The 22936-nt window shown below is 47.2% G+C and overlaps 2 protein-coding genes across 5 annotated transcripts in view; one reads left to right on the top strand and one right to left on the bottom strand.

The window, feature by feature from the left end:
* The first annotated feature begins 1868 nt into the window (after window positions 1-1868).
* On the top strand, window positions 1869-17094 carry LOC115610809 (mucin-5AC-like). Its single transcript, XM_030492828.1, has 9 exons — window positions 1869-2266; window positions 5808-6236; window positions 7488-7623; window positions 9293-9381; window positions 11219-11282; window positions 12005-12093; window positions 13080-13192; window positions 13621-13777; window positions 15895-17094. Exons 1-9 carry the CDS (start codon window positions 2212-2214, stop codon window positions 16044-16046), a joined length of 1284 nt encoding a protein of 427 aa, XP_030348688.1. The 5' UTR covers window positions 1869-2211; the 3' UTR covers window positions 16047-17094.
* A 1510-nt stretch (window positions 17095-18604) lies between these two features.
* NSD2 (nuclear receptor binding SET domain protein 2) overlaps window positions 18605-22936 on the bottom strand; it is a 75378-nt gene continuing 71046 nt past the window's right edge. For all 4 annotated transcript variants that reach the window (XM_030492816.2, XM_030492819.2, XM_030492817.1 and 1 more), the window contains one exon: window positions 18605-22376. In XM_030492816.2, coding sequence (XP_030348676.1) covers window positions 22108-22376 — 269 coding nt within the window. In that variant the 3' untranslated portion in view covers window positions 18605-22107. The remainder of the gene's footprint in view (window positions 22377-22936) is intronic.

The raw sequence follows: 22936 nt of genomic DNA, 5'->3' as shown, positions 1-22936 counted from the left end.
CCGGCTGGGCTCCGGTAGCTCATCCACAAAGGCAGCTTTGAGGGCACAGGAAGGGGTTTAAAGATGCAGTTTCCCTTTCTCTTCCATGTGTCAGGCCAAAACTCACCAGTGAAATACTGTCACAGTGGTGTCAACATCCAGTTCATAAGAGCTTTTCCAGCATGCTGGAAAACGTGTGCTCAGGAAACGCGTGACTTGCTCCTGGGATTTGGGCTTTGTGGAAAGCTCTCAACAAAAAAGGGGTGCAGGTTGTGGTATAGAGGACACTGATCTGCTCCTCTAACAGAATAAATCTTGCTGGGTAATTGCTGCAGTGTTTCATTAACGCACAGGGCTGCTTCATCCTGCAATGATGATTATGCAGAAGTTGTCCACCACCTCAGATCCTCAGCCCTTCAGCTGGGCTGCTGAAAGGACAGCCCCACACAGGTCTGCGCTGACCAGGTGGTTGTTACTGACAGACAGAGATCAAGCATCCTGCACAGAGACTTGTAAAACCTATAAAGCCAAGGTGAGAAATGTCACATTGAGAGCCTGCTCCCCTGCATCCCTCCACTGATGCCTTGCCCTGGGCTGTGTAGTTAAGGCTTGACATTTTGCTTGCTAGCATTAAGCAATTCAGGTTAAGGTTGTATTTGACAGTGGGAAGGAGCTGGTCACTGACTTCTCAAACCGGTGATACCAGGGTTGAGGACGCCACCCTGTCTCCCTGCAGCTACTATAAGGCATGTTAGTATCAACAGGCTGTTGCTGCTGGAGGCAGAAGGAGAAGAGAGTGTCCCTGGCCAAGCTGTGGGTACCAGAGAAGGCCCTTCTTCTTGGGCAAGGACTGGCTGCTGGCATCTCCTGTAGTGGGGCTGTGCTTCTCTATGTGTCTTGGGCAGGAAGCACCACAGGGATTGCATGAGAAACTTCCCTTGCACAACTTCCCAGCCCATGGGTAGCTGTGCAATGTTGGGGAGCAAACACACCACGCTGGGGAGTAGCCACCCCAGCAGCATGGTGCTGTTGGGGCACTATGTGTGATGCCAAACTGACCCTACCTGGGCTACTGTGAGGGAAGCTGGAAGGTTTGGGTTAGAACATGCTAACTGGTGGCTCACCATGTTGAGCCCCACGGGGGATCTTGGAGCACAGAAGACATGGGCAGTGCATGGCAGTGCCTGATCTGCCCACTGAACACATGGCTGTGGGGGCTCTGCATGTGGAACATCCCCAATCCTACATGAGTAGCCAGCTGTTCCCTGAATTGGGGGAAGATGTGACATACATGAGATGTGGATGTGACATTCATGAGGATTTCTTTTTCCATATGCAGGTGTATGCAAAAGGAAATCCTCTACCACAGTGGAGGCTCGGTGATGCTGATTCCTAACTGATGTGGACAGAGGGAAATGGGGGGGACCTTTCCAAGCGAGGCTGCAAGGTGAGGAAACCACAGGGACATCTATCCCCTTGGGCAGCATGGGCACAGGCAGGTGGACCTGGCCTTAGAGCACGATAGCCCCAGGTAACATGTAGAAAATGGGATGGGACCTCACTAAACTTAATGTCCTCACCTTAAAATCAGCATCAACAGGATTGCTGAGTATGATCCTGATCACAGCACCTTGATGCATCAAGTTTGACGCTTTGGGTGCAATGAAGGGGGAGTTGAACAGTGATTGAAAAAGCTCTACACGCACCAGAGGGTGAACTTTGGTTAGGGTATGGTTGGTCTCGGTTAAAACAGGAGCTGCTTTGAACCACAGGCTTTTTGGGGGTTATTTTTCTTGTTTTCCTTCTTGCAGGAAATCCTGGGTCTCTAAAAGATGAAATCCTTTCACTGGATGTGGTCAGAGGGGGCTGGCCAGCAGCTCAGCACAGGGCTCCTCTGTGGCTCTGCCCGTTCCTCTCTGTGAGCCCATCACTTCCTCCAGGACACTTCTCTTATGCTCATGCCTGCACGCTGCAAGAAGAGGCTTAGATTTGCTCTTGTGCTCAGTGTTTAGCTTGCACTGCGCTTTGAGAAGGCCAGTAATGTCTTAAGACCTCTTGCAGTCTCTGGATATAAAACCCCCCTTTGTTGAGGGGAGGTTGACTTGACTGAGGCGCATGATCAGAATCAGGTGACGATATTGGGCACAAAACCAGAGGAGGATAAACACTTGGGAGTAGGAGATTAGCTGCTGGGCTTGCCTTCTGACAAGCTGTTTTACTCCTCAGGGAAAAATGAGTGCCTGGCCCTCTCCTCTGCTTTGGAGCTTAACCATGGCGTGTTTAACAGGTAAGTCCTCTTGAAGTGGTGCTTCTCTTGGGAGAAACAGAGGTGGGTAAAGCCGTGATGGGTGTGTGAAAGCACTGGGCTTCACCATCTCAGGGTGCTGCAGGAGGGCAGGGGGAGAAGGCAGGAAAGGAAATGAGTGTTGACAGATAGGCAGTGCTGGAAGTGGGCTGCATGTGGTAAACAAAGACTTGCTTTTACAAGAGAAAAAAAGGAGAAAAATGGAGCCCTGTTACTCTGATTATTGAGGATTTGCAGTGGCCTCTTCATGGCTTTATCTTGAACTCCATGGAACAGGATGTTGCAATATGTTTGCTTTCATGGGGTGTTTTGGTAACTGGGTCTTTCTAAGAGAGTGAGCATATATAAAAATGCCAGAATGTTTTGCATAATCATGCCTGTGCCTGCTGCTCTCCTTGTTCTTCTCATGCTTTTGCACTGCTTCGCTATCAAACCCCAAATAATCTGTGCTCTTATAGTTAGTACTTTGTGCTATGTGGGATCTGCAAAACTTGTTGCACTGCAGATCATGTCCCTTTGGGGTTGGAGGCTGCCAGGGGCCCCGCTGGCACCTCCCTTCTTGGAGTATGAACCCATCAGCCCTGCTAGAACAGTTTGAATTTGCGTGGCAAGAGACAGAACTGCTCAGAGCACTTACCCACCGAGCCTTACCTTAGCTGCATGCATCCCAGGCAGCCTGAGCCCGTAACCAGGTACCAGCCATAGTCTGGCACTCATGAAATTAAACCATTTGGGTAAAATCTCCTTTTCATGGGCCAATTATTGACCTGTTGAATTTACTAAACATGGTGATTGTCTTCACCTGAGCTGGGAGAACTGGGTTTGTTCAGCCAGGAGAAAACAAGGCTCAGGGGAGACCTTACCACCATGTTCAGTACTTAAAGGGTGACTACAGAGAAGATGGAGACTCCCTTTTTACAAGGAGTCACATGGAAAAGACGAGGGGTGATGGGCACAAGTTGCTCCTGGGGAGATTCCCACTGGACACAAGAGGAAAACTCTTCACAAAGAGATCAGCCATTGGAGTAATCTCCCCAGGGAAGTGGTGGATTCCTCAATGTTGGACACTTTTGAGATTCGGCTGGACAGGGTGCATCTACTCTAGGACATGCTTTGCCTGGAAGGGTTGGACCAGCTGATCCTGGAGGTCCCTTCCAACCTGGGATTCTATGATTCCCTTAGATGTGTAACTGTTGTCTTGGCTGTGTTGTGCATGGCTCGAAGAAGCAGTTTCAGGATTCAGAGGCTGTGCAGTTGTGCAAGATAGAGGGAACTAAAACAAGGGAGTGTCCACCCCGCTTCTGCATTTTGAGTTCCCAGCCCATGTCCATGTGCCTCGCACTGCAGCAGGGCCATGGGCCTTGTAAGTCAGGAAGGGAAGCTCTGCAGCTGAGAGTTCAGCAACCTTCCTGGCATCCTGGAGGCTCTTGGGGTGAAAACCGTGCCAAAGCATTGCACGAAAACAAAACCCAACCAAACAACAAGATTCACCCAGCTGTGTGCAGCCTGAGGTGTCTACATCCCCTGCAGCATCTCTGGCTGGCAGAGAGGAGCAAATACAGGGGGCAGGCTGCCCTGTGGGAGATCAGACTTTGATCCCAGCAGTCATCCTGAGAGCTTTTCCCAGCAGAACTTGACAGTGCCCTTGTCTTTGTGCTGGTGTTGACCTTAAGATCAGTTTAATAAAACTCAAGACCAACTGAGCCCATTGCCAGGCTCCAGAGGAGCAGCAGACTGACCTCAGCCCTTAAGGCAGGTGAGTCAGATGAGGGGAATTACACATCTCAGTCCCGCGTGGAGGTATGGCCGAGGTAGGGAACTGCAGAGCTGTTTTGTCTGCCTAGGACCAAGGCTGGCATCTCCAGGTCACTTGGATTTGGGCCTGTGGCAAACAAATACACTACAAAATGACCACTGTTACATTCAGCATCTCTGTTTTGGGGGCTACAGTAAGAAAACATGGGCAGTGGCCCAAATGGATGGGGGCTTGTCTGCTGCTTTACTCAATAGTTACAAAAAGATGGGTTTTCACACTCAGTGGAGTATAAAGCAGGCAGTATGCGATAAGAGGGATGCTCCCAACAAGCCATCTCCATGTGATCACAACTTATAACGACTCTTATTCAGAGTCCTGAGCTTGCTGTAGAAATTTAACTGGAGTTACTAGTCAGCTTGGTCTGCATATTGTTGTTGTTCATACCATGGTGGTGATAAGCACTGGTACCCATGTGCCTGGCCTCGGCTGGTGCAGCCAAAATTCAGACAGAAATCAAAGGCCAGGTTGGACAGAGCCTTGGGTGACATGGTCTAGTGTGAGGCGTCCCTGCCCATGGCAGGGGGTTGGAACTAGATGATCTTATGGTCCTTTCCAACCCAAACCATTGTATGATTCTAAAAACCCCGCAGGGACCTATGGGTCTGCAGCCACTCAATGGCACAGCCCCTCTGAGCCCCCAGCTTCCCACCCTGCTCATGTCCTTCCTCGCCCACATCCTGCTGCCGGGTGTCAGCTCTGCTCTTTGCGCTCCTTGAAACCCATAAAGCAATTTCTTCAAGTAGTCCTTTTACTTCCCATGCCAATGGCCACTTGGTTTCAGCCTCCTCTTGCTGTGGAGGCTTAGCAGAGGTGTGCTGGTTGGAAGAGCACGTAAGCACCACACCATCAGCCACAGTCACATACTGATGCTCTATGAAGTTGGAAGTTTTCAGAAGCTGCAGTTACTTTAGGGTAAATCCCTGCCCTGAGTGTCTGACCCAAGCTGCTGTGGCAGGAGCTGCTTATTCCTTTTTTGTTTGCTTCCTTTGCTCAGTACCACACTGCTAAATTACAACCAACTTGCTGCTTCTCATGTTTAGTTTTACAAGTCTCTTCTCTCTGAAAGACATCCCCTGTGCTTGTAGTCATCGGCAGGCAAAGTTTCAGTCTGCTGTAGCACAGCAAAACAACCTGAACTGCAGAAATAACACTTTTAGGCTAGAGCTGTCCCACTCCGACAGGGGATTTCAGAATCAAAGCAAGTCTTGGCCTGCGGGTTCCCTTCTGTTTACTGGATGTATCTCCAGAACAGCTTAAAAAAAATCCCAAACCCATGACTTTTCTTTGCTGATCCCTCTAAATGAGATGGGATAAACCATGCAGCTACTTGACAAGCATCTTAAATCAGATTGTCAGGAGATCTTAGGGTAAACTGTCTCAAGGAACTGTTGCTAATAAAACTGAGTGTTTCAGGCAATTCTCACACCATTTTAGCTAGGAGAGTCAGACCTGCTAGACAGAAGTTGTGGCCTCATGGACATGCTAATTTATTTCCTCAGTAAGTCTCTCGTGTGCCAGGGATGCTCAGATGCTGCCAGTGTTCTCCTCCTTGCTTCTGTATTGCTCTGTAGTGGACCATAGCAGATGGTAGTTTCTGGACATCAAAAAAGGATACACAGGTTAAGCAGCTGATAAAGACCAAGTGGGAAGCCTCTGTTAAAGGAATAACAATACTTTGGCCACTAATGATGTCTTTTCTTCTCCTAGGTATTGCTTTAGGCCAGACAACCACCACCCGGCCCCCCACTGCATCAACCCCAGCACCTCCCAGTGCAACCACCACCACCACGGCCTCTGCCCCATCAAATGCCACTGCCTCGCTCTCAGCTGGGGTGGCATCAACCACTGCAAACACCATCGTGTCCACAGCAGTGCCATCTGCTGCTCCAACCCTCCCTGCTCAGACTGTGCCCACCACCATGGATGTGACCGTCCTCACCTCTGGCAGCACCGACACCTCTCAGGTGCCTACAGGACCAATGGCCGCATCCACCAGTGCATCTCCTCCAGGCATGACCACATCTCCTGGGGTTTCATCAGCAGCTCCATCCCTCACCACTGCCAAGCCCTCGAACTGCAGCACAGTGAACGTGACAGCCTGTGCCCGCTGCTCCCCGGGGACGTTTCCCAATGAAGGTAAGTCCCTGCTTGCCCAGCTTGTGTTGGGTGCAAAAGTGACTTGTCAAGGGTGGTGTAACCAGCGGCTCTTGTGTCAGAGGTCAGGCAGCGTGAGTGGGACTTAACTCATTGCATCTGTCTGAATTTAAAGACTTGTCCTTTGCTGGCCTTATGCTGCATATGGGTCTTCCAGTAGGATGAACAAGCAGCAGGGTTGTGGCACAAAGTGTAACAAGCACAACCTGGTTTATTGGCAGGAGGATGTCGTTTTGAGGTACAGTGGCAAATACAAGGCAGCTTCCAATCATTTGTCTTGGACATTAGAAAGATTATCTCTGATACAGAAACAACCTTTTCACTTGGGCTTGAGAAGCTAACCAATCAATCTGTTGTGGTCAGGAGTGCATAATGTCACCTTTTCCAGTGGTTATTTATGTTGTGATGTGGTTGGGGTGTTTTTGTAAACACCAGCACCCACCCCCAAAAAATTCCAAATAAATCCCTAAAGTACTTTTTGCTCATTTCCCCCACTGCAGGGCGCTTTGAAAATGAGGAATAGCATCAGAATCTCTGATGCTTTAGGGTAAATCCACAGAGGGCAGGAGTTAATTCCGACCTCCCTCATATGCAGGATGTTTATCCGCAGGGTTGCCTCCTCTTGCCTGTGTGTGGTTGCTGCAGCACCAAGGGCAAGTGGTGGTGTGGCAGGACCGATGTGTGCAAAAATCCCATGTGATTACCCTGCGTCACTGGGATTTGTTTTGGGAGCAGAGAGGGCTGGAGCTTGTGTCTGGTGGGAATGCCGTGGTACCTGTGCTCAGAGAAAGGCTGTTGCTGCTTTAAGCAGATGCTCTGCTCTGGGGTTTTACTCTTCAATTCTGCTTCCTGCAAGCCTAAATTATCAGTAATCCAAAGAAATATGTTTTGGCTTTGGGTTTTTTCCCCTTCCTTTTTTGTTTGTGTGTTAGATGGAAAACTCACCCTCCTGACCCCTCAAATTAAGACAGAAAACCCCAGTCATCTTAATTACCAGAAATCCACATTGACAGACTTGAGACCTTAGATCATCTTACAGCTGTTCTCCAGTTTGCTAATGATGCACAACAGCATCATTAGCATGGATATTACAGTTTCTTCACTCTAAGACTGCCTTGCCGGAACGGTTGGATCCCAACACATCTGCATTCACGGCAGTGACCTGCCCTGGCGAGCACAGGGGTTTATGTCAAGTCTTACAATCCTGATCCTGGTTTTCTTCTTCCAATTCAGGTGCCTTGAGCTGCTCGTGCTGTGCAGGGGGCTCGTGCACAGACCCCAGTGCCTGCACCTCCTGCCCTCGGGGCTACTACCAGCCCGAGAGTGGGCAACCATCGTGCCTGCCTTGTCCGCAGGGGCATTACACCAAGTAAGTGACTGAGCTCTTGTGCACGGGGTGGTGGATGCTCTTCCTCAAAACACTTTGCAGCCAGCAAGATCTCCTCCTTTCAGCCATAGGGAAAGTGCTTCCAGGGCTGTTTCCCGGTGGGAAGCACAAGGTGAAGGTGTGTGCCTCTGAAGCACTGCTGAATTCTTCTCCCCAGGAAACCCTGGTGTGGATATCCTTGTGCCAAGCAGCGGCCCAAGCTCCCTGCAGGCTGCCCTTTCTTTTTTATCCCATGGTCTTTTGTATGTATTAGGAGGGAATATGTTTGTTTTTGTGATGGGGGGACACTTGGGAGTGAGGTGTGGGTTCATTTCCTCAGCTTTTCTCTAGGTTGCCTCTGGCCAATTGGCTTCATCTCTGTGCTTTGCCCAATTACTTTCTCAATCCCTATTTTGTTGCCTCCAAGGGATCTCATCACACTTAAGCCACTGGCACCTAAAGCAATGTATTTGGCTGATGCAGTGTGAAAAAGCTAACACGATATCCCAGCCAGAAGCCCAGCATTGCAATTTCACCAGGCTGCCTCATCCAGGATGCTGTACATCCTCATGCAGTGCACATCCTCATCACCAGGACGCTGCACCCGTGTCCTCTGGCTGTGGGGACACATGGATGTGCTGCTCTCACCATTTCCCATCAGCTTTTCCCTTGCTGTGTCCAATACCTGCTGCAATCAACCGGTGTCCTTTGGCCCTGGGGCAGCTGCAGGGACAGGAGGGGTGGTGAGAGCTTCCTACCACCGTGTCCCTCGCAGAGCAGCTCCATTTGGATCAGCCCCAGGGAGAGGGAACAAACCCCTCCAATGGGACCATTTAACATTGTTGTATTTGGAGGATCCAGCATTCCCTGAGCCTCTGCTTGAGGCTCTGACTGGTGCAGGCCCCGTGTTAGCTTGTTTTAAGCAAAGCATTTGCTATAATTCCAATTGAGGTGTTTTTTCCCCACAAATCTTGCTCCACTTTGGGGTTTCCAAAGGAATTAAAGAGTTTGTCCTTGTTTTCCTCCAAAGCATCCCTGAGTACGATAACAAACTCTTACACCCACATGCTTGGTGCTGGGATTTGGCTCTGTTGGTGATGAATGCAACAGCTTTCACCTTTCTCTCCCTCTTTTCATTCCCTTCCTCCTGGAGATCTAACACACCACATCCCCTTTCCCACAGTCCTTTTACTTAAGGCCAGGCCTCTCTCACACTGCTGCCTGTGGTTTAGCTCCTTTTTTCAACTCCTGAGTGACCTGACTTTGCACAACGGAGCAGCTCCTTTTAAAACTGCTGATGGATGCTGAACATCGAGCACCTTTCCAATTCAATTCCATTTCCAAGCGCACATTTAAAAGCCTGTCCTTAAACCAAGGTTTTTAAGCCTGGCTACAACATATATCTCAAGACCTAGAATTCAGGCTCAGAAACCATAGAGCCCATGGGCATGAGGCATCTCTAATAATACAAAACAACCTGATTTTTCTTCAGTGGACCTTTAACATTCAGGCGAGTTCAAACTGTTGTTTTTCTGCCTCAGCTCCTGCTTTATAATTACTCTATTTTGAGGCTTGTTAGTGAAACAAAGAGTTACGCTCTGCTCTCTCCTCTGAGCGGATAGAAGCTGGGGTGACCTGACCCAGCGCTCACCTCTGCTCCCTTCTCTCTCAGCCTCACAAGGAGCACCACATGCCTTCCCTGCCCGCCTGGCCACTTCGCTAATGAGTCTGGGGCTGCAGCCTGCAGAGCCTGCGACAAAGGTAGGATTTGTATTAAATCCAAGTGCATTTCCATCAGGCTACGTGATGCTGTTTTCCCCACGGCCAGATGCAATTACCAGGTAACTTGAAAGCACTGAAGAGTAAACAGGTTATTTTGTGCGGGCTAAAAATGGAACAGCAGATCTCTTCCCGTTCTGTTATTGACATTTCTGTTAAAATGAAAAGAACCGATCTTGGAGTCATGCTTCTGTTTGCAACAAGCTAATGTTTGCGCTAACACTGCAATGGAAGCCTTTTCCAGAAGGAAAGAAGGTTTATGATAAACTCAGTTAAGGCACAAGGTCTCAGGAAAATAAAGTATTCCCCTATTTTTAATGGCAAAAATGAGTCTAAACCATCTTTGTTTTCAGTTCTTCTGCAGTCTGAATATTAAGTTTCATACTCTCCTTATTGCCCAGACATTAAAACCCGGGTTTTCAGTGAGCTGCTTTGCACCTGGCTAATGCAACACGAGCCTGGTACGATGTGTTCAAAACAGACCAGCATTTACTTATGCAAAAGCCTAATTAGCACATGCAACGCAGCAGCTATTCTGTACACAGATTAAGTGCTCCTCATGCATACACAGCTGTTGTTGTGAACATCCACCCACCAAACTCTTTGGCTGGTACCTACGTCTTGGCTATCACTTGCTAAGTCTGGGAAGGAATAAAGTCTAACTGGTGGCATCGCTGCAGTGTGTTGCTGCCTTTACTGGGCAAATCTGAACACAGAGGAGTCTGTGGAAGGGGCCCCTAAATCACACAACCATGAATTAGAAATGTTCCCTTTTCCTGGCAGGGGGAGGGAGGATTTCTGTTTTCATCCTGCTCTGCCGCAGCCTCTGCTGGTGGTTGTTAATCTGAGCTGGTTTGAAGGACATGAGGCACATCTTACCTGTGGCACTTCAGCTCCTCTGAGCACAGGCAGCTTAATTCTGTCCCATCCGGACCTGCTGCAGTGACCTGGGTCATGCATTGTCAGGCACCTTCCCAAAACCACCTGAACTCGACGTGTTCTCCTGCCTTTAGTGGTTTCCTTTAAGTGTGGCAAGGACTCAGAAGCTGGGTCCTGCCTGTCCTCCTGCCCACACCAGGGGCATTTCACTCCTGGTTGTGCTTTGGGGAGGGGTCTGTATGCGTCCTCCTGCCCTTCGTGGTCCTGGTGGTGCAGGGAGAGCAAACAGCGGGTTGCTGTGCTGAGCAGAGCCTGGTTGGTGGGTCTTGTGTCCTCCCTTTTGGAGGGGAAGGAGATGAACCCCAGACTTCCTGGGCTGGGGATACCCAAGAGTTGGTACTGGGATCATAGAATCATAGAATGGGTTGGGTTGGAAAGACCTTAAAGATCACCCAGTTCCAACCCCCCTTGCCATGGGCAGGGACACCTTCCACTAGAGCAGGTTGCTCCAAGCCCCTGTGTCCAACCTGGCCTTGAACACTGCCAGGGATGGGGCAGCCACAGCTTCTCTGGGCACCCTGTGCCAGCGCCTCAGCACCCTCATATTTGATTCTTTCCTAATATCCAATCTCAATCTATCTCCCCTCTGTCAGTTTAAAGCCATTCCCCCTTGTCCTGTCACTACAGGCCCTTGTCAGAAGTCCCTCTCCAGCTTTCTTGTAGGCTCCCTTAAGGATCACCTATTTCAGCTCCATTCCAGTTCAACCTGTTGTGCTGGGAATGTTGACAGGTGTCTCTGTCTCCCTGGCAGGGCTTTGTATGTGAGAGTGTCACGGGGAGTTATTTGGTTGCTTGCAACATGGAGATGAGCAAATACACAATGAATTGGGGCAGTGATGGTGGAGGAAAGATCCTGAAACCTTTCTCTTCTCTTTTTCAGGCTATTTTAGCTCCAAGCAAAACGCAGCTTTCTGTCTGCCTTGCCTGCCTGGATCGTTCTGCAAGTAAGAAGTGTACTTGTGGTGCTGGCTGTGAGGTGGACAGGGAGCGGGGTGGTTCTTATAGCCACTGAGCTAGAAGCAGCAATGTAGTGGCCAAAGGCAAGTTACCTGCCCCTTCAGCTGTAGGGAGTGACCCTGGGGACAGAGGGATGGTATGGTGAGGATGCGGAGGTGCCCCTCATTGCACACCACTGGTAAACAGACTGATACCAGCACAGGGATGAGCTGAGCATCGCGCTGGGTTCTGCAGAGTGAAGCTGAGCTGGTATCAGTTTATTGAGTTGGGATGTGCAAAAGGCAGTAGCTAAACTGCCCTGGTTAAGCTGTCACCTCTGGGGAGGGGAGAGGTGCTGGTGCGTGCCTTGCAATGGGCTCTGCACCCTGTCTGTAGGGATGCCTGCACGGAGGCTGTGGGGTTTATACCCACATGTATAAACCTCACCTTGAGCTCGTTTATCCCGTGTTATGGAGCAGGTCTCTGCTGACGCTTGATTAAACTGCCACAAGGCTGGAACCAGGGGTTATGCAGCTCATTGCAGGTCTCTCTCTCAGCCCCCTTCAAGGAGCTCATTGACCAGCTCCAGCCAAGTTTGTTAAGGAATAGCCACTTCTGGGATAGAAGTTCCTGCAGGTTTCATGCAAACAAACAGCTGAGAGAGCTGGTTTTGGTGGGCTGGTGTCTCAGTGCTTGTCCCCAGTGTTTTCTGCCTCCTCTCCCTTCCCAGCACCACCAGCTGCCCAGCGTGTCTGCCTTGCCCTGCGGGGCAAGAGGCTCTTCAGAAGGCATCGGAGCAGTGTGTGCCCTGCCCGCCAGGTAACTGCATGGCCCCACTGGGAACACACAGCTTCAGCTCCAGGAGGGGTTCATCCTGAGACCCATCTGACCCAGAGCGCACCACTGCCCTCACAGGGATGGAGCGGTGCTGGAGCAGGGGTTTGGCCCTTCCTAGTTTGCGAGGACTTGCTGTCGGAGGCTGTGCCAATGCCACATGTTCCCACCAGCATGGTGAATGGCTTGGAGGAAGGGTTGGTCACCCACATGGCAGGGCTGCCAAAAGCCACGGCTCCATCGGGTTCTAGCAAACACTTATCTTCATCAGTGGTGGTTGCTTCGCCGATGAACCCATAGACTTGCAGAGATGGAGGATGTGGCGAAGGGGAGGAATTGACTCTGCTCCTTGCATCACTATCTTAACACCAATCCACAGTAGGTGATGCAGTGGGAGGGCAAAGCCCTCCATCCGCTCCCACAGCCATGGATGGGTGGCTGCGTCTCCGCTCAGAGACAGCACCAGGGATTTCTTGCAGTCAAGTTGTGTTTTAAACGTGCAGAAGAGCATTTATCGCTTTGAGATGTGGGACTTCTGTGACCCGCCATTCCCACAAAGCTCGGGAAATGGAGCTGTGCTTTAAACTTTGCTCAGTGAGTTTCAAACAGCTGGAAAAGGTGTTTGAATCCAGGATTAGAGGGGATGAAACGCTGCTGACCTTCAGCTCCAACCTTCTGCTTTAAAGCCAGAGCTCACTGCTAAACCCATCTCCCACTGTACTTCTACTCACACTCCCTTTGCCAAGATCTAGCCCCAGATATCCTTTAGTCCCTCCAGCCCTGTTTGTTCTCTGTCCTGCTCCTTTGCCACTGAGCAAGGACCAAAGTCCAGGCTCAGCCTTTGTTATGCACGTGAAATATTTAATAGCCTGTCTCATTGTGCCTTTGGAAGCTGAATAACCCACATGCAATTGCAAAGGCCCCGGGGTCTAGTCCCAGGTCTTAATTTTTGTGCTTATTTGCTGTTTCAGGTATGTTCAAAGGTCCCAGGGACAACAAATGCACGGTCTGCAGGACAGGAGAATACCAATTGCAGCAGGGCCAGGAGAGCTGTGACCTGTGCCCAGAAAATCACTTCTGCCCCGTGAGTCCCCATCAGCCTGTTTTGATTAAACAGCCCAAATTAACAAATATTGCTAAGTATGCTTCAATTAACACCTTTTTTTATCTGAGCCTCTTTCCTTAAACACAGACAGAGCCCTAATGGAGGGAGATGGTTATAATGATGACACGAGGAGTGTGGCTTTATGCCAGTCTCACTGGCCTATTAGGAGAATGTCAGAGGATGGTGTGTCCATTAACGAGGGGGATTGTACGGACATGGTGTATAACAACACCTCCTGCTCTTGAACCTCCTCTGAGTGACACCACCGGGGCAGGCAGGTTGGATTTAATGATGGCAGGTTCATCTCTGGGTTATTTCCAATGCTGAAGCATCACCTCCTTTCACACGAGTTACCTTCTGCAACCCCCCTTGTTTGTTGCTGCTCAGTTACTTCTTCTCTTGGGCAGAGCCCTGATGTGAACCCGGTCAAGTGCCCTCCCGATGCCTTCTGCCCCTCGGGCAGTGCTGAGCCGACGTACTGCATGGAAGTCTTCCTCTACAAGGCAGGGGACTCCTGCCAGCTCACCCCCCTCATGGTGGTTCTCCTGGCCATCTGCTCTGCAGGTAAGTGCTGCTGGTCTTTGTCTTCTAGGGGTAAAACTAGATGCCCCTCTGCAGCTGGGCGCCTTCATGTTGTGCCAGCAGCGCGCTCTGGATGGTGAGGTTCATGTTTCTGGAAACCTGGATTTCTCATAAAGGACTTTCTGGCTCCTTTCAGTGCAGATGGTAGTCCTTGCTGCATTTGGAAGGAGGGATACTGCTGTATTTGCTCTGAGGAAAGGCCAGGGTAATGCTGAATGTTTGGTGTGTGTATGGACCCCAAAATCAGGCATTTCTTGGCTGCCCAAAAGTAGGAAAAGGGAGAATATCCTTTTGGTATGAGACTTCAAGTTTCCTGAAAGCATTCCTCCTCTATAACTCTTGCTGTAGCATCCAGCAGGACAGGGTGCTGTCAGTTTGTGCACTGTTGGTTGTATCAATGCTGTAGGGCATCTTGTAACCAACAGAATGGACAATCAGCACCTACTGAGCATGTGGAGCACCCCTTTTCCCCTGCTGTAATTGGCTCATTAGGCTAAGCCAGTGGGTGGATGAGCTTTGCTACCTGGAAGCTGCACTATGAATACTCATTCCAAAACAACAACTATGCATTTGTAGTTGTAGCAAGGGGCAAAATAAGAGTTCTTTAAGCGAAGTTTAGGGGAGGTTTAATCAGAGATAAGTTATGATGCAAATGAGTAGTTGTTACTGATGTGGATTGCAAACGGGCAGACAAGCAAGCTGGGCAGAGGACTCATCTCCTGTGCACAGGCAGATGAACAGAAACCCCACTGTGAGGGCCACTTACATGACTAGCTCTATTGGCACAAGATTTTCATCTCAAAGTCATAGATACGACTACATATACAGCCTTATATCCATGGATTCCTGTGTTTTAAGCACAACAGTTATGTGTCTCCTGAAGACCCAGCCTCCCGTCCAGCTCTCTGTTATTAAAAGGCAGGAGGGGGGATAAAATAGATGTGTTATTCTGTGCAATGAACAAGGAAAGCAAAGCTGCTTCTCCAACAGCAAAGCAGTGCTAGTCGTTCTCATCAAACTCCTCTCTTGGCACCTCCATGGAAGCACAGGAGGAGAAAAGGACAGCAAGGTCTGTCTGGAGGAGCTGTGGCAGCACTACGTGACTGCTCATCTCCAGAGGGCTGAAGAGTGGTGGGAGTGAGAACAACAAGGGTTGTTCTCGCAAGCTGTGGCTTGAAGCCCTGTGAAAGCTCCTCCAGTGGCCCATAACCCCTTGTGCCAGGCTGTAGTCCAAAAATCTGCCGCAACAGACGCCGTCTGAAGCAAGTATTAATTAGGAAAAATAGATTAAACTGAATCATATGAAAAGCCTGTCCACAGAGGGACAACGGGCCATTAACCAGCATCTCAGATAAACAAGTCTGAGGGTCATGGAACAGCGTTCCTCAGTGAGGTCCTGCCTGCCACAGAGCTCGCTATGAAGAGGGGAAAGGAACCAGCCTGCACAGTAACCTGTGAGTATGTCACGGCTGGTCTAACAGAGCACTTGTTTACCATGAGGCTGTGTGCTCATGCAGCCCCCATCTGGACTTGTTTGTCTGGCCATGGTGCATCACAGCGACAGATCTGTGCTCTCCTGTTAAGATCAATTGTCCCTGATTATGCTTCTGCCAGAAAGAAACAAACAACGTCGCAGTACTTTGTATTTGCCAGTTATTTCCATGTCTATGCCCAGGCTAAAAGTAAGTTTTCCTGACAGTCCCGATGTTAATCTAGGTTAGTTCTTGTGCCTTGGTGTAAGTCCTGCACATGGCAAACTCATTCCTCAGAAAGACCCTTTGGTAGGATCTGCAATGGAGAGGATGCCAAGTGGAAAATAACAGTTCCACAGAGCAGAGAGTAAACGGGGTCAGAAAGTGAGTCATTGAATGATTTCATTAAAATCTGCCATTATTGCCTGCAGCTTCCAGAGTAAAGCTGAAATGCTTAAGTTTAGCATTTATTTTTCTAGCTAGCCAAACCCATTTGGTGTGTGCTGTGTATGTAGGGGAGAAAACCTTTTATTTTACCAGAATACTTCAGCTGGGAAGTCCTTGAGCAACCATCGCTTGAAGTTTTACCTTCCCATCTGAAAACAACTACCATTCCTTACCTTCCAGGTGCCATCCTTGCTGTGTTTCTAATAATTCTGAGAAGAACACCAGAACATAGCAAGAAATTGCTGAAGTCTCTATTGCTGCCCAAAGGCTCAGGACGACACACAAGCTACGGGGGCACTGAGCACACAGAGCCAGTCTATGCTGGCTGGTAGTGCAGGACATGCAATCAGCAAGCACCCAGCACATGCAATCAGCAAGCACCTGCTTCTCTAGGGCCTGGGACAATACAGATGTGTGCGTATGAGCAAGATGTTTAACCATGAGCAACCTGTTTCTGTATAGGTAAAATAAGTGCTGAGAAATAAAACTCCATTGTTGAGTTGTGATGACTTGTGCTAACCAGCCCGGCTGCCTGCTGTGCCAAAATGGACCGATGGAAAAGGACTTCCCCTTTCAGTAACTGGCTTCATTCACAAGTGTAAATGCTTTTCTCTTTTCCTGAGGGGAAAAAACAAACCAGAAACCAATTCTGTCTCTCTGTTTCAAGTCAGCTCAACAGAGTGAGGATTGACTGCTTCAGTTATTGAGGTTCCTGTGATACAACACTCGCTCCCACCTGAGCAGGAACTAACATGAATGTGCTTCCTTTTAAGAATAAGCATTTTTTTTCCCCATTCTCCAAACTTCGCCATAACTTTAAGCAAGGGTAAGTCAAGGAAAAGGATTGCAAAGCCTTCCCCTTCCCTGCAGCTGTGGGAAAACACGTGCAATTAGGACAATGGCTGATTCCTATACAAGTATGTCCCTTTTACTTCCTGCTGCAAGGTGGTGCTTTACACTAGAGCTACCAAAACAACTCAAAACTTGCAGCAAACCACACAGGAATTGGTTTTTCTCCACCAAGCCACACTGGTAAGACATGAAGCTGTGGCAATCCCTTGGAGCCAAACTGAGCAGCACACTGCAGCCACGGAAGATATGGCTGTACTAGACGCATTGCTTAAGTGCCCATGCAGCGTTCTTGCCCTGATCCCTGATGCTTGATTCACCTCCCACCCAGGAGAGCATCACTTCTATTTGCACCAGTTTGCCCTGGGCAGAGCTGTGGCACTCCAAGCCTTCTCGTGTGCAGCCAGCCCAGTTTAACCATCTGGTTAAACTGATGTGGTTTGTGTGTTACAGGGCTCATTTCAAACTGTGTAGGTGTTTTGTGTGGTCGGTTGAATCTTCTCTTTATAAACTTGTTGTTTGCTCTGTTTTCCCTGTTGTGTTTTCTCACAGTGATGTTTAGCTTTCCGCACCTGGTCCTCATGGCCATTTGAGGTCTCACCAGCATTCCAGGCTCTCAGAAATGCCCGTAGACTGTAACGGAGCCAGTTTCAACTGCTCCAAGAAATCAGTAACTTGGGTCTCTCAACCTTCCCACCATTTTGCCTTCCTTCTCTTCCTACACTGAAATGCATATGTGTAACTCCAGGCAGACCAGCCACGTCTGACCCTTCATCACAGCACTGTACCTCACCAGCTGTACGAGTGCTAGTAAAAATAGTACCTACTATTAAAAGATCTATTAAATGAACATGCACTGAGGTGGAAGCAGGTGTTACTTCTCACATTAGTCTTTCACTGCAGCAGCAGTCAGCTGAAGTAACTCAGCTGGTGGAGGGTTAAGTGGTTGCTGCCCCCAGATGCTCATTCTCCTTTCCCCAGGGGAGGTGTTACTGCATTTGTAACAACAATAATAAAACGCATCAGTTCTCTGCTCTCTCTCAACTATGTCAGATGAATAAAGGGAGGAGAAGAGAGGTATGTTGTCCTTTGTGGTCTTCTCTTGCCCTGAGAAGCTGTGGCTGCCCCATCCCTGGCAGTGTTCAAGGCCAGGTTGGACACAGGGGCTTGGAACAACCTGCTCTAGTGGAAGGTGTCCCTGCCCATGGCAGGGGGTTGGAACTGGATGAGCTTTAAAGTCCTTTCCAACCTGAACCAATCTGTGATTCTAATTTGGATCAGCAGCGACACGGGTAGTACCTATAAACATACCCCAAACTGCTGCACAGCAACAGTCTCCCTCACAATGTTGATTTACTAGACAGGCGTTATGTTTCTCAACTGGCAAAAATATGTGGCTTATGACAGGAGCAGCAAAAGGACAAGGTCATGATGTACAGCACCAGACGATCTCAGCACAACACTAATCTGTTTGTTAGTATCAAAGCAATTTTCTGAAATGCTCTTTAAAAGCCCCAAATGTAGCTGCTGTCAGACATGGGAGATTGCACACATGAAGTCAAACCAGACCCAAGCAAAAACCTGGCTTAAAGAGCAGAACTCAGTCACATTCAGACCTGATCAAGGAGGAGCAGCACCAGCTAAACGAACCCAAAGGAACTGAACTGGTAGGACTGTATGATTCCCGCTCAGAGGCATTAAAGTCTATAAAATTATAGAGCTGCAGAAAACAGCTCTGTAATGGGAAAAACGGGACTGCAAAACGTGTCAATATTTGTGCGATAAGCAATGCTGTGAACACAAGCCAAAGCACAGTCAGTGTCACCTCCATTCAGCTTAAAACATGATTTCCATGGAGTCTCTTAGGAAGCCCTGAAGTATAAGTTTTCACTATGAAAGAACAACCACCAGTTCCCTCCCTGCCAAACTCTTGCCTACTATGTATCATCTGACTTTTAAAAACTTAAAAAATTGGTGCAAAAATAATTATTTAGAGCCATTTTACAAAAAAAAAAAAAAAAAGAATTAGCAACTTCTTAAATAACTAGGAATAAATTTTAATATTTAATAAGACACTGAAGTTTCTCAAGCAGTCAGACATGGAATAACGTGACTCAACAATGTGGAAAACCCCATTAATACGTCTTTCAAGATATTCTGCTTTCCAAGTAATTCAAATTAAAAATAATCTAAAAACTGACCATGAACACGAAGCTATTGAACAAAACAGACATTTAATTTGATTATTCCTCCTAGACTGTATGAAAACACATCTAACATAGACAACTGAAAATTGGTTCCACGCTTGCTCATGTGATTGATAAAAGAACAACAAACTCTGAATTTGGCTGTTATGTACCAGGTTTGGAAAAGGAAAGACATCTTTCTACTTTGGTGGGCGAGACACTAAGTACATAATTTAATCCCACATATTATGCCATATTTGGATGTTATTTAGGTGAATTTATAACAGAAAATCTTTTAGATTGCTGAATGCTAAAATGTATTGAGTGAGTGGCATCATGAGAAAGCTTAATTTTTCAAGGTCATTTTCCCCTGTATTTGAACAGGGGGAGAAGGAAAACAGTGAAACAATTTTTGTCTTCTCTTTTTAACAAAACCTCAGCCTATTTTCCCAGTGCTGCAGCGTAAGGTAACAAAAGCCTTCATGAAAAGACACCTAAAAACCACCTTCCTGATTCGGAAACTAAAGTTCTACCAGCTCACCACCTGAGTGACTTCGCTGAGCTCATGGGGTTACACGGTCAGTACGTATTAAGGGAGAACATGATCCACATTTCTTTTATGTGATCAGCAGATGGAATGAATTCCCGGCAACTCCAAAGCAAACTCCTAGTTTGCAGTCTCAGTGATGCAAGCCTTCATTGGCCCAAAGAGTTGAGTAGTAAAGAGCAGAGAAGAGGTAGAAGGAAGCAGGAGGGCAAACAGCCACTTGCTAAGATCTGTCTGTGTAAATTTAACCTTGTGAAAGGAGCGCTGAGAGGGGTTGCTTTGAAGGCCAAGGGCTTTATTTACCCACAGACAGATCCAAGGCGGGCGGCTGTCCTGCATCCTGCCGTACTAAATGTGCTTGTGAGCCCACCTGAGAGGCAGGCAGGGAGTCGTAGGCTCCGTGACCGATCGTAAACCAGCTGGTGTTACTGTGCCCATTGGTAACTATGAGACGGTGGCTTCTGGAAGTGGGTATCTGCCTCTTAGGACCTGGGGCATAACTGTTCCAGGGTGCCAGAGCTGTTACACCTATACATGAAGAGGAAAAAGCAACGAAACAACTAAAAAAAAATTAACAAATTGTAAAAGCAATGGAATGTAAAGGTAAAATTTTATAATAACTTATTTAAAGGGATTCTTCTAAAGCCTTCCTTACATGGTATAGTATTCAAAGAATGGTCCCAATGCCATCAAATTCCTTCATTTTGTTTAAAAGCAATGAGGAAAACCTTTCTTGCTTTACTACCTGATCGCACTTTCCTCCCCTCAAAACTCAGAGACATGTACAAAATACCAGCTTTTGGGTTTGATTTTAGGCACAGGCCTATGCTTCAGCCCGGGTGTAACAAATACCTGTAGCAGAGGGAAGGTTTCCCTCCAAATCAATTAAATCTTGATCTGTAGTTAGCGTAAGTGCAAGGCTTGGCAAACCACTTTCAAACACAACCATGGAACACTTCTCCCTGTTTGGAATTGTGCTATTTTTTTCCAAATCATTAAAAAAAAAAAAAAATCAACCTTCCAACAGTGTTTATAAAAATTGCTTAAAAGAACAAAGCAGTTTGGTCACAAAATAGAAATCAAGGGGTTCAGGATAGGGCAATGCTACATTTAAAACCTCTTTCAATTAATCTCTTCTAATAAAACCAAAGTTTTTACGTGTTGGGAACAAATGGGGATCTCAAGAATTCCAAAAACTAAATCTGCAATCAAATCCTGAAGAAATACTTTGGGGAAAAAACCCCATACACTTTCATGATATAGCAAGGCTTCATCTTCAAAAGGGCTACGCAGAGTTTCTGCACTATTAAAGGCAAACTAAGCTAGAACATACACAAATTACTACATGGACATGAAGGCGCACATTGTGTTTACGTAGGCTAGATAACAATGGCACAAGTCAAAACTTACTTGTAACACTGCCTAATCACACACCAATGACATGCACTGGGAAGAAAACAGGTAAAGACCTTTTTCTTTACCGTTTTTTCCTAGTTCTAACATTATTTCCATCAATACTAAATCTTGTATATTCATCTCACTGCAAGTGTGAGAACCTAACAGGAGCAAAGAATTCAGAACAGCTTTGCTGACACAACATAGTGGCAATAAGATAGTCGAGAGCAGAGCTCGTTTCAGTCTGCCAAGTCAAGTAGCCAGTTTTACACAAAGGTTATCAAAAGGAACAGGCTAAATTTCACTTTAAATTGTTCCTTATGTGCTTCCTCAAAAACCTATTTCACTTTTAATTAGTTGGTTTGAATTTAGCTTTTGCACTTCAGCCAAGTGTCACCTTCTGTTTCATTCACGGGGGTTTCTTTTTGTTCCTTGTTGGGCATTTTTTGCCTTATCGCAAAGTGTAATGCTTGGGCTTCAAGCATTCCAAAGAAACGTCTGCCTCTGTGTTTTACCTGACATTAAGGGAAAAAAAGAAAAAAAATGGAGTGATTTTTTCCAATACTAGGTTTTGTAAGACTTTTTTTTTTATTAAAACATAAAATTCCTAGAGTATTGGGCCTAGATTGCAAGACAATATCCCTTTAAATCCAGACTTGTACAGCTCTGCAAGATCAAGTCACTTCTATTTCACTGGAATGAAATACAGGAAAAAACAGTATAGAAAAAAATCTCTTAAATGTAAGATTTCCCCTCTCTGGTACAGAGTGTGCCGTTCCCACCACGCACTACATTTCTTGGTGGAAGGGTATTTAAAACCATGGTTGTTTAAGCAACACTGGAGAGCTATTTTCTAAGAGCACGAACGGATTGTTATGTGTGTGGTGATGGCGAGATACGCACCTGGATCATGAATGGCATTCAAGCACTTGCTCAAAAACACACAAGGCAAGCAAATCTCATTGGGACCACAGACCAAGCCATTTCTTACTTAAAAGGACTTGCGAGCTAATAACTTCTTTCAAGGATATACTATTTTAAACATCTGTTGGTTGACAAATACTATCTCAAAAACCCTATGTTTACGCCTACCTGGTTTGATTTTAACCTACCTCCAAATCTGCAAGTATTTTGGAGGGAACCTTTTACATTCGTAACAATTCAAGTGTAACTGTAATGCTGAGTAATAAGTTTGGTTTGTCCTGAAATTCTCTGAACTATGCAGTTCGATATCAGTGCAGAAGCAGCAGAAGACTGCTGTGGTTGGCTCAGTGGATTTATAAAAACAAAACAAAACAAAAAATCCCCCCCTCCCCATGTATCCTTTACAGAATATATGTAAAATTGTGTCCTTCCCTGGTCATATTCACAACTTATCTACAAGATAGTGTTGGCAGTAGAAACTGCAGTCCATGACTATTTGCATTCAGCTCTCATCCATCTGTTCCTCTGCTTTCTCTTAGGCTTCAACTTGTTCAGTTTTTTGCGGGGTTTCTCAGTCTTCTGAGTCTCAACAGAATCCACCCCGAGAACATGTTCAGAGCAGCATAACTGTCCATTCAACATAGAATTTAGTACTGTCCCGTCTTGGTGTTCCTTGCAGAAAGAATTTGGGCAGAAGTGGCAGAAAGAAACAGAAGGTTTGCCACAAACATCACAGTGGTGCCAAGGACACTCCCACTTCCCTGTGATCAAAGACAAAGAGCTCGTCAGCGGGGAGTAAAACATGGCATCATCTTTTAAAGCTACTTTGTGTTTTAGTAGCTGAACAACACATGACTCCTGACAAGGCAAGATGAGACAGCACCTACCAGGGCTAATCTCAAAGATGAAAATGCTATATCATATTTCTAAAGCACAACAGACAGCACTAAGTAGCAGATGTGACAACTTCTCTTCAATACAGCAGTTAACTCCAGCTAAAAGAAATTATTCAGGCCTTACTCAGTAGCATCTTAAAGAACTTGCAGGCTCGTAGAGTATCCCAGCATCCAGTCAACTGCTGACTACCACTACAACGCTCACTTGTTAGTTGCAAGTTTTGCTCAGGGATATCTGCTGTGCTTTACCTACCGATGCTGTTTCGCCCCAGCACATTTTACCATACATAGTTTTACTTATTTTTGGGGTGGAAGGTTTTGCCTCCTTCACTTCATATCCCACCTGACATGGCTGACCGGAACCAGGTAACTCATCTGTTATCTGGAGCTACAACCTGATGTCTGCTGCCCTTACATTTTCCCAC

The sequence above is a fragment of the Strigops habroptila genome, chromosome 7 (assembly GCF_004027225.2).
Source record: "Strigops habroptila isolate Jane chromosome 7, bStrHab1.2.pri, whole genome shotgun sequence".
NCBI lineage: Eukaryota > Metazoa > Chordata > Aves > Psittaciformes > Psittacidae > Strigops > Strigops habroptila.
The sequence above is the reverse complement of the archived record's forward strand: the minus strand, read 5'-3'. Positions and strand labels throughout refer to the sequence as shown.

Excerpts from the sequence above, each read along its gene's own strand:
- LOC115610809 (XM_030492828.1), top strand. The coding sequence starts at position 2,212 with ATGAGTGCCTGGCCCTCTCCTCTGCTTTGGAGCTTAACCATGGCGTGT. Across the intron at positions 6,237-7,487 it reads GGGGACGTTTCCCAATGAAG|GTGCCTTGAGCTGCTCGTGC; the intron begins GTAAGTCCCTGC and ends CTTCCAATTCAG. Across the intron at positions 13,778-15,894 it reads CCTGGCCATCTGCTCTGCAG|GTGCCATCCTTGCTGTGTTT; the intron begins GTAAGTGCTGCT and ends CTTACCTTCCAG.